This window comes from Cynoglossus semilaevis, chromosome W, assembly GCF_000523025.1.
Source record: "Cynoglossus semilaevis isolate Cse_v1.0 chromosome W, Cse_v1.0, whole genome shotgun sequence".
Lineage (NCBI taxonomy): Eukaryota > Metazoa > Chordata > Actinopteri > Pleuronectiformes > Cynoglossidae > Cynoglossus > Cynoglossus semilaevis.
This window is the reverse complement of record NC_024327.1, coordinates 5,558,783-5,569,742: the sequence shown is the minus strand read 5'-3', so window position 1 is coordinate 5,569,742 and position 10,960 is coordinate 5,558,783. Positions and strand designations below refer to the sequence as shown.

Sequence of the window (10,960 nt, the reverse complement as noted above, 5' to 3'; positions counted from 1 at the left end):
CTTCTTCTCTGTCTTTGACCAACAGTCATTCAGTTGTTTTTGACCCAGGCCCCAACCGATCTGGTATGGAAATAGTTTTAATTTGCATTATTTGATTTGGCAAAGGTTTTACACCAGATGAACTTCCTGACACAACCCTCACCATTTATTCAGGCTTGGGACCGGCACTATAAACACTAGTTTGTGTACCCTAGTGCCTGGTTTGTGTACCCTAGTTGCTGGCTAATACAATAATGCTAAAAATGTGTGTGACACTTGTGTATTACAGGGTAAACCTTTGGTCTCACTCTTGACCAGTGTTTGTCGCCACCTGCAGGTTTTTTTTATGTGTAACAGAGTGTGCAGAGGTAGAACACAGAATGACTGAGGGCCTTCTCCACCGGGGCCAACACATGCATGGGGCCCTGCCCATTTCCTCTGGCCAACGCTGGAACCTCATCATCTGGATGAGAGCCTCACAGGAACGAAACAAACACGTGTCCCATGTGTAACAGGAAACCCACACTAGTGGAAGAACAGGGATTTGCTGATGGCATCACCAAACATTCAGATGCTTCGACCTTTGTCTCCTGTGTCTGATGTTTATAGTTGTTGCCATGCTTTGATTAAGATACTTAGGCCATAAGGTGAACCCGGTTATCGTCTCACTCCGACGTCTGGGAACTACACGATCTTAACTTCATAAAAAAGAATGAGTTAAGTTAAAGTTATAGCAAAAAAGTTTGTCGCAAAATATCCTGCCTGTTTTTTATATCGATGCATTTTATAAATAACTAGTGTCTTCAGGGTGCAATAAGATTTTGGTGCGCAAGCGGTGACACGGTTCGTGATCGTGCTAGACCAATCAAGTAGCTGATTGATGTCAAGACTTCCGGCAACACGGCTGCCTCCATGGTTTGACTTAACGTTACCGATAGAAAGGAATTCTCCCAAGTCTTCTAAAGAGAGCCAAATGGATTCACGAAGAACAATGAAGAAAATAGACGATAAGGTGAACTTTGTATGTTAAGTCATTCTGATCAATAAAAGGAAGTAATCAATGACAAGGACCATTTGTTTATTCAATTGTTCATTTATTCGCTCCTAATTAAATACAACACTGATCAATCATAAAAAACTTTATTAAAACATATATGTACACTGAGGAACTCAGTGCTCAAAGCTTAAATACAGTTTTTTTACATACACATCAATGGTCAGCACCTTAACCCTTTACAGCCATGTGGTGTTCACACGCAACTTCTGAGCGCTGATTGGCAAAGGCAGCTTCAAACAAAGATTATCCACCAATAGAAAACATGTAAATGTGCTGAGCTATTCTGCTTAGATCAAAGAAATACACTTTGGATTCTTTTCCTTTTTGATGTTCTGTTTTCCTCATTATTTGGGCAGAAAAACTGGTTCTGGCCGGTTCTGTGACCTGTCTCTATCTCCAAGCGTAACAGTCAGTGCCATCCGTACCATACACCATCCTGTTATGTAAACCATCAGCATACGCCTTTCGTCAGTACATCTCCTTTTTGTACAGCATTCAAAAACAAACAGTATAAATTGATTTGGAAACTTAATACAATGAATATATTGTAAAGATTGAATAAATGTATTTACAATATCTTAACAATGCCATACAGAAAGTCTTGTACCTAGCCTCATTGACATTTTCAGCAGCCGGCTGATCAGAAAGGTGGCATACATATTTGCAAAGTAGTGCAAATGTTGAGTGGTCCAAGTTAAAGTTAGCACCCAGATTTTTAAAACCCTTAAGGTACTCTTCCCGCTCACATGCCACAGAAAATGTCTTTCTTTTGCCTTTACCATAAAAGGCACTTGTGGAGTAACACCCAGAGAATGAATATATGCCAATCAAGTCTGAACACACACTGGTGCCAAGAGCTGATGACACCTTGGTAATGTCAATGATGCGTGTCCTGTTGCCCGTCCCTGTGAAAAAAATATAAGCTGCATGGTAAATTTGTCTGCAGACTTACAGCAATGACTGCCACATCAGTGTCAGGGCTCCTAATGATGACAGTTGCATGCTCTTTTGCAGCATGTTGTGCATGCAAAAACACCCGTGTCACATTCTTCATGATCACACCGCAGGTCTTCAACAGGCAATGGAAGCAAGTCCATGTAATTTTTGTCACTGGATAGTCAACTGACCTTTCACACTAATCTCACTGTGGCAAGATGGATGTGTAATGGGCAAATTCACCATTTCCAGCCAGTAAGGAGGTAAGTACCGAGCATAATTTACTTGATCGTAGGCAAAAAACCATGCCATCATTAACCGGACTGTTGACAGGTGAAGCTGCCAGTTCGATTCTCGTATTGCTCTTACAAACAGTAGCTGCATCATGTGAATGTAGGAGCTCCAGAAAGCAAATGTTGGACTTTCTATACTTTTCCTCTGCACAAAGTCAGTATATTTTGAACACATGCTCTGAAACCTCTGCTCTGCACTCAAAACATCCATCAATTGGTCTGGAAAGGCACATTTAATCTCAGTGATGACATCAATATACTTACCTCTTTCTTGTCTACCACAAGAAAGAGGTAAGTATATTGATGTCATCAAGGAGTCCAAGGTGATGAATCGGATGCACTGCAGACTCTCATATAGAAGTTTTTGAGCTCTCATGCTGCGATTGTAGTGATGACCATTGAGCACCCCATTGATGGATCCTGGGGCAACAACTTCAGATTCCATGAGAATATCTTAAAGTCCTGCATCTCCAAATCTTTTGCCTAAAACACTTAGGTAGGGCATGGATGTGTGGAATTCACCTTGTCTTATCACTAAATGCTGCGTGAAGTCATAATTTTTCCAGCAGATTTGCTGCGCTTTGGCATATATAGCTTGGTTAAACACTAAAACTATATGATCCAGTTCTAGTTGTTCAGCAATCTCGACACTTCGCTTCAGGATAGTGTTTACTGTTGACAATTCTGTTGGTGATGCCTCAATGACTGGAAGCTAATACAATGTTGACTTTTGCAGAGTGTTTTTACCTTGAAGTAGTGTATGGAACCCTGTCCAGCTTGGGACTGCACATCCATCCACATACGTGGACTTTACCAAAACATACGCCAATTCAGCTTGTGCAGCTGAATGGGTGTTGATTCGGCATGTCTCCTCCTCCATCGGTTGACCCAAGTTGTGTGGGCCTTGCCTTTTGGACTGATGGTACGGTTCTATAGAGATTGGGGGGCTTTGAATGAGGAAACTCCCTTTCTCAGTGGCTGTCTGATGGCTGTGGACATAGTCTCGTTGGCAGAACTCTGGAGCATAATTCCATTTGTATGATGAGTAGTTCCACGGCCTGATAGAGTCTTCTCACCAAAGTCAGTGTTATTCCACACAAGTGTTGTCAAATCAAATTCAAATCAAATTTTATTTATATAGCCCACATTTACAAAATACAGTTTGTCACATGGGGCTTCACAGGGTTGGTAACATCCTCTGTCCTTAGACCGTCAGCCAGGGTAAGGAAAAACTACCGAAAGAGAAACCCTTTCAACAGGGAGAAAAGAGAAAGGTAGAAACCTTAGGGAGAACCACAGGTGACGGATCCACTCCCTGGACGGACAGACGTGCAATAGATGTTATCAGAACATACATTGTACAAATACATAAAAACCAATGAAGAAAAAAAAGTCGTGGTAGTGGCAGTAGTCCTGTGCTCCTCCTGTTCACCGGTGGCAGCAGAACTGTAAAAGAGTGGGACCAGTTTCCTAAGTGTATACATGGTGGTCGGTATGAATATAGGACAGGACAGAAGAATAAAGTAAGACCGTAGAGTCTGTGTCCTCATTATAAGTGCAAGATGAAGTGAAATGAAATGAAATGCAATGCCCCCCAGCAGTCTAGGCCTATAGCAGCATCTTTTTAGACTGTTCTAGTCGGGGCATGTTTAATCTAATTTAGGCTATAGGCTATACTATACAAATGGGTTTTGAGTCTCACTTTAAAGGACGAGACAGAATCTGACTCTCTTACTGAGAGTGGGAGCTGGTTCCACAGGAGAGGAGCCTGGTAACTAAAAGTTCTACCACCCGTTCTATTTTTATTTATTTTAGGGATGACCAATAGATTCGAATTTTGGGAGCGCAGTGATCTATTTGGTTTGTATGGGGTAATTAAATCACAAATGTATAATGGGGCTTGATTATTTAGGGCCTTGTATGTGATTAAAAGTATTTTAAAGTCTATTCTACTTTTTACTGGGAGCCAGTGTATTGAAGCCAAGACGGGGGTTATATGTTCTCGTCTTCTAGTTCCGGTCAGTATGCGTGCTGCCGCATTCTGGACCAGTTGAAGGCTTCTTAAGGACTTATTGGGACATCCTGATAGTAGCGAATTGCAATAATCCAGCCTGGAGGTTATAAAGGCATGGATTAGTTTTTCAGAATCTGGTCGTGATAACATTTTTCTAATGGATTTAATGTTACGTAGGTGGTAGAAGGCTGTTCTACAGGTTTGGTTAATATGTTTTTGTAGTGATAAATCCTGATCAAACAGGACACCCAGGTTCCTTGCTTTACCACAGGGGACTGGGGTAGAACTACCTATGGTTATAGTTAGATTTGACAATGGTGCTCTTATATGTTTAGGCCCTAAAACTATGACCTCAGTTTTTTCTGTGTTAAGCATTAGAAAATTCTGGGTCATCCATGTCAGAATGTCTCTAAGACAATCTTGGATTTTAATTAAGGGGTTTGGGTCATCTGGCCGTACCGATACATACAATTGGGTGTCATCTGCATAGCAATGAAAGTTTATGTTGTGCTTCCTGATGATGTTGCCTAGTGGCAGCATGTACAAAGTGAAAAGAATTGGGCCAAGCACGGAACCCTGAGGAACTCCATAGTTCACTTTAGTGAGTATGGAGGATTCCTCATTTACGTTAACAAATTGAAACCTGTTCGACAAATAGGATTTGAACCAGGCAAGTGCTGATCCTTTAATCCCGACATCTTTTTCCAGCCTATGTAACAGGATCTCACGGTCAATTGTGTCGAACGCTGCGCTGAGATCCAGAAGGACCAGGATAGACGCCAGTCCCTTATCAGAGGCCACGAGAACATCATTTTGTACTCTCAATAGTGCAGTCTCTGTGCTATGATGGGTTCTAAACCCAGATTGAAATTTTTCAAATAGATTATTGTCATGCAGATGATCACACAATTGGGAAGCGACAGCTTTTTCTAAGATTTTAGAAATAAAAGGTAAATTTGAAATGGGCCTATAATTAGCTAGAGTGCCAGCGTCCAGAGAAGGCTTTTTAAGTAATGGTTTAATTACTGCTATTTTGAATGCCTCTGGGACACAGCCACTCAGTAGGGACATATTTATTTGTTGTAATATTATGTGACCTATTTGGGGAAGGGACTCTTTAACTAGTCTAGCTGGTATAGGATCCAGCTGACAGGTGGTTGATTTAGCAGCGGAGACCAGAGACCTTAGCTCGGGGAGATTTAAAGGGTTAAATTAATTTAATTGTAAGATTGGAGTCACCATTGTGTCTAGGTTATTCATGCTAAACTGCATTTTGGTCATTGTTGTGGGTGCATTCTTTACGAATCCCTTTGGTACTTTGTCTCTGCCCTCTATTAGTGTCAGTTGGGCAAGGCTAGTGTCTAGACTCAACACTGTGTCCCATGATGCACAATGTCCCAGTTTGTTAAGCTGTGACACAATGCGTGATGACCTTGTTAAATGTCGAACAGTTAAACCTAAACACAAGGACTTTGATGTCTGCTTATGGCCCTTGGTAGCAAGGTAAACAATGTCCTGACAAACACACAACACTTTCAAATGCAAGTCATCTGCAATGTTGACAAATGTTTCAGTGTTGTCTCCTCAGTGGCATCTATAACCCAGCTAACTAAATTGTAGAGTTCAAGGGGAACAACAGTTTGCACTTCGGTGAAAATTTTAAATCTTCTGCAGTGGGAGGCCGTGGCCACAACACGCTAGGAGTGTCACTTAGCAGTCTTTTTAACAACAACGCTTCTGTATACAGTGTCCTTGTGTCCTCTGGTGTTGTTAACTGTGTTGTCATTTTCTCAGGCTCACTGTCTGTCTGATTCATCTCGCTAGAGTGGGTGGTTTCCGCACCTGATGGATAAGATAGCAGGTCCAAGAGTGTTTCTTTCGACAGAGTCTCAGCAAAAACCAGTTTAGAGACTTTACGCTTGGTGGGGGTGTGAAACACTAGCTGCGGGAAATCACGGCTCAGGCTCTTCTTCAATGTATCCTGTCTGCAACACAATAAAATAGCAACAATTAGAGTCACAGGAGTACCATCAAAAGCATAAGCTAAAGGTGGGCTTCATTACAGTTGTGAATGAGAGTGGTGGAGGTAGTACAACACAATACAGACTGGAGCCTATCTGCTATATAGCATATTTAACAACAAAGATGCCCAAGAAAGGCACACATCTCAAACCACACTATCAGCTGTTTTACTTGTTGCCAAATAGTACACGACTGTGTGGACAGCAAGAATTAAACAGTTTCTCTAAGCTGAGTGGTCACACACATTTCGTGTTAAGCTGACAAATAATAATTGATGAAAGTGCCTTGCAATTACCTGTAGTTTGAAGCATCAAGACCTTCACTAGACTTCACCAGTTCAATGAAGGTCTTCCTCAGTTGGCTCATTCTCAGCACCTCCTGGTTTATAAGCTATTTTACTAAGTCCCAAAGTGTATGAGGGCTGCAGTTCCTTTTATTGAGAAAGTTACATAAGTGCTGAGCAGTTATTTTTCATTGCGTGCATTCTTTTTGGGCAAAGTTCGCACGATTCACATAGATGATGAGGAGCAGACTGTATCCTTTACAGAAAACATTTCTTGAGTACGTGCAGAACATTTCCTGTGTAGGTACTACAACAATCCTTTCAAGGACTCGAACTCCCATAATTCCACTGCTTCCGGTAAATCCACATACGTCACGATCAGTAACCTCCGCAACCTTTAAATAGGGGGGGCAGCCTAAATTTCATTATCTCTGTTCAGGACTTCCGCTCCGTAGGACCCCTGATGAAAAGAGAAACCTGCTCGTCTCAGAAGACTAAGAACCAACGCGCTTTTGTAGACACCATTGCCAACGGTGATAAATGCATTAGCAGCGTCTATGTCTTAACTGAGTTAACCGGTAATAAGTTACACAAGTAACGTAGCGCTGCGACCAAAGCAGTTATTGAAAATTTTAGAAGCGACAGGATTCCTTCTAACGGTAATCGTGTGAACCGGCACATCGACAGTCAGAGACTTTTCCTCCCGAAACGGACTTTCGGAACCAAGAGGGCTCTCTGGACACAGTGGAACCAGACGGACGTCCCCAGCTCTGACAAGGACCCAAGAAGTGCGGACTTTCCACTACCCTCTCAATACGAGCAGACGTTCACTACAGTAAGGCTGGCATTTGGGCACGTTAGTTAATCAGTAGTATTGCTAAATGCTATTAAAACTGAGGAACAGTTTAAGTACGCATATTGAATTTTGTTGTCTGAAATCTGTGCTGCTTTTATAGCTAGGCTGTTGCATGCACTTCTTTTCTAACCTCCTGACTCGGTGTTATACTCTTGTACACCGTCAGTATTTCAGTGTTAACTTGGAACGTTATCAGTATTGGGATCAGGAAAACTCCGACAAAGTCCTTTGTCTGGAGTAGACCACGCGGTACGCCTCCCTTCCCCCATATACTTTGATAACATCACAAGCACTGTTTCATTGTACCTGAGCGCATCTTGGTGCGCGTACACAACACCCATTCACACCTCCGTGAGCGCATACACGCCTCACGTGTTTCCTGTTGCCGTTCCTTCTACCTCGCAGTTCTTCTTCCACTGCGCAGTCGCGTATGTGAACACGCCTCAAGGGCTCAGTCGCTTGCTTGGTAGCTGAGAGGCAACATCTCTCTCTCTCTTTCTCTCTCGTACACGACCGCTCGTGTACACACGCACATAAGTACACACACACCCCTACACACACGCCTTGTTTTGTTATAATGATCATTGTTTATGAGTTCAATCACCGTCATTAACTTGACAGTGTTGTATAAATAAATTTGATTATTTTTGTAAACTGTATTTGTCTGTGTTGTTACTTTATTCATTGAAGCCACCCAATTTGCCAAGAACTCTCAAAATCCTTCAGATATTTAATTGTTATTGAATACTATTGATTTTAGTATATTTGTATATTTCAAGTAATACATTATTGCTATATAGGTTAAAATAATAATTAAAGATAACTTTAATGAGACTGGTTGTGTTATTAATTTGGTTAATAACACCGAGTGCTCCTAAGCAGCACTCGACCCATTGCACCTACACCTGTGCAGAGCAAAGTCTTAAGAAACAGGAGTACGTGATTCTTACAAGCAGATTATGATTTAACACACTTTTATAACTAACTAGAAATTCTATTTACAGGTTGGTAGAGCCATCCATTCAGTCATTACTGAACTATATGAACTATACTTGGTGCCTAAGGTCAGGCTTACCTTGCATTTTAATTTTGATGTAAAATGTGTAATTTTTGTATTTTCAAAATCAAAGCTAAGACACATTGAAGTTAAAAATAGATGTGTCTGTATTATAGTGCAATGATATATATATATATACAGTATATAGTTATTAACTAATTTATACCATCAGGCAGGTGATGGTTGTACTGGTCTTACTGGAGATTTCCATAGGCCTCCACAGTCTTTTTCTCAAACCAAATCTGAGAACCATTTACAAAAACCTGTTGTCTCTGTGCCATAAGGAATTAACGTGGTTAGTACTACGTACTAATACGTACCTGTGTACAGTACAATATATAGTTTTCAATGGCATACATATATACACTTTTGTACCAAATAGAACATTTTATACAGACACATATTCACCTTGATATTATCTTTAAACATTTTTAACATCAAACAAGTAAATGTATTGCCAAGTTCTTCAGACTACAAACAAATTCAAAATATTCTGAGGGTCACTACTGTATATACTGTAGTCGGTCACTGTAATCAACCACACACTGTATATCAGGGGTCACCAACTATATTTGTTAGAGGGCCAGAATTTCTCTGGACAGACACCTGGGGGGCCGGACACTCAAGTAAAATGAAATAAAAACCACATTTTTGTCTAACATTATTATTTGATGTTTATTTTGTAATCCAGTTATGGGCCAGATTGGATGATTGATGGTCACTGCTGTATTTGGTCAGCGACTATAATGACTAGACTTCGACTCTATAATGCCATGCATTGACCAGTTCATAAAAGATGAAGCGCTATCTTTACAATGTGGTCTCGCTGCTCAGGTCCCGGGGATGATGGTGGTCCATGTCCGAGTCATAGTCAGACTCCATCTTAATCTTCACCTGGGGCACTGAGATGACGGGCAAGAGATCTTTAGGTGCAGTGTGATGCTGAGGAGGTGGAGGGCAGGGTGTGTGTTACAAACACTCACACACAGACACCCTGGGCCAAATACACCAAACTGGGGCAACTGGAAGGAAGCCAGCAGAAGCTAAAGCTATAGCTGCTTACAGTATGTCAGAGCTGAAATAGTGGAGTGATGGTTTGTTGGTGCAAAGATAAGGATTATTTACACAAAGGTGTAAATCTAAAGACTTAGTACCTAAAGTTTGGGCACATCTTTTAAATACATTTTTTAAAGTTGTGGTTTTTATATATATTATTCTATATCAGGTATTTATCTTTGGCTAATTATGAGCTGTATTTCTCAGTTAGCTATTGTCCACATATTTTGCTATATATATATTTGTATTATTAGTCATCTTTACGTTTTGGCTACTTTTGTATTGCATAATTGATTTGGTAAATGGGCAAAGACACCTAATATTTAACACACCGCAAACATACCTTGCACCATTTTCTTCTCTGCCACTTCTGACTTTCTACTTCTACTATTTTCTTCTTCTCAATCAATTCAAATACATTTTCTGGATTTACCAAGACATATGTACCTTTCATTTAGATCTTTACTCTCCTACAAGGGCTCTCTTAACATGAGCTACTGCCGCTGACTGATTGGACAATGGTCACTTCCTAAACATTTTCTTTAAAAGCAATGCAGACTTTTGTGGCCAAATTAAGCCATTACAGTTCAACCACAGGAATAAAAAAATAGTTCAGATTGTACTCCTGATGCAAAACACAACACACTGAACCTGCTGCAGTTTCATGGGGAGGAGAACTTTCAGCACAAGAAGACAAAAGAAACAACCAAAAACAGTGACGTTGTTGCATGTGGTTGGCTCATACAGTACAAATGTGTTCAGGTCACAGTGGACTCAGTGATGTCACACATTAAACACGTTTCATTACACACAGTATTTCTATTAGAATTCTACACAGGTTCATCTCAGCAGATGTAAAACATGCAATTGACTGTTATTTACCATACACTTCCTTCCTCTAAATGAACATAAAAGTAAAGTAGGGTAACCTGTGTGTTTAGTACACATACATACTTAGCAGCAGATGAGAACATTTACATCTATCTGCATTCCCTCCAAGTGCATGGAAAACAGTCTGAGCCTGGAGCCTGGAAGTTTTTGGGGCTACAAATTAATTTCAATTCTACCTCTACCAGCAGTTATTTAAGTATAGACATTATATACCTTTAATGATTAAATATTTCTTGTTAGAACTATTTTTAAAAGTTAACTTCCCTTAGTTTTATCTTTTTACATATATTTTTTTCTTATTCAGTTTCAGCTTACATTTGAGTTTTTAATAGGATGCTCATTATAGTTAAATTATACTTAATAAAATATAATTCTTATCCCCTCCTGGAACCGCAACCTTAACGTGGTGGAGGGGTTTGAGTATCCGAATGAATCTAGGAGCTATGTTGTCGGGGGCTTAATGCCCCTGGTCTCCCAAGGCAAACAGGTCCCAGACGACGGATCAGACTAAGAGCG

General features: G+C 40.6%; 1 protein-coding gene and 1 long non-coding RNA gene across 2 annotated transcripts in view; one reads left to right on the top strand and one right to left on the bottom strand.

Moving 5' to 3' along the window:
- LOC103397030 (ras-related protein Rab-35-like) overlaps window positions 1–6,667 on the bottom strand; it is a 21,517-nt gene extending 14,850 nt beyond the window's left edge. Inside the window, exons 1-2 of the mRNA XM_025052928.1 lie at window positions 6,597–6,667; window positions 6,080–6,264 (exon numbers count right to left, since the gene is read on the bottom strand). Of these exons, the coding sequence (XP_024908696.1) occupies window positions 6,080–6,264; window positions 6,597–6,667 (256 nt within the window). The remainder of the gene's footprint in view (window positions 1–6,079; window positions 6,265–6,596) is intronic.
- A 708-nt stretch (window positions 6,668–7,375) lies between these two features.
- LOC107990210 (uncharacterized) overlaps window positions 7,376–10,960 on the top strand; it is a 12,820-nt gene continuing 9,235 nt past the window's right edge. Inside the window, exon 1 of the long non-coding RNA XR_001761763.2 lies at window positions 7,376–7,419. This is a non-coding gene — a long non-coding RNA (uncharacterized LOC107990210). The remainder of the gene's footprint in view (window positions 7,420–10,960) is intronic.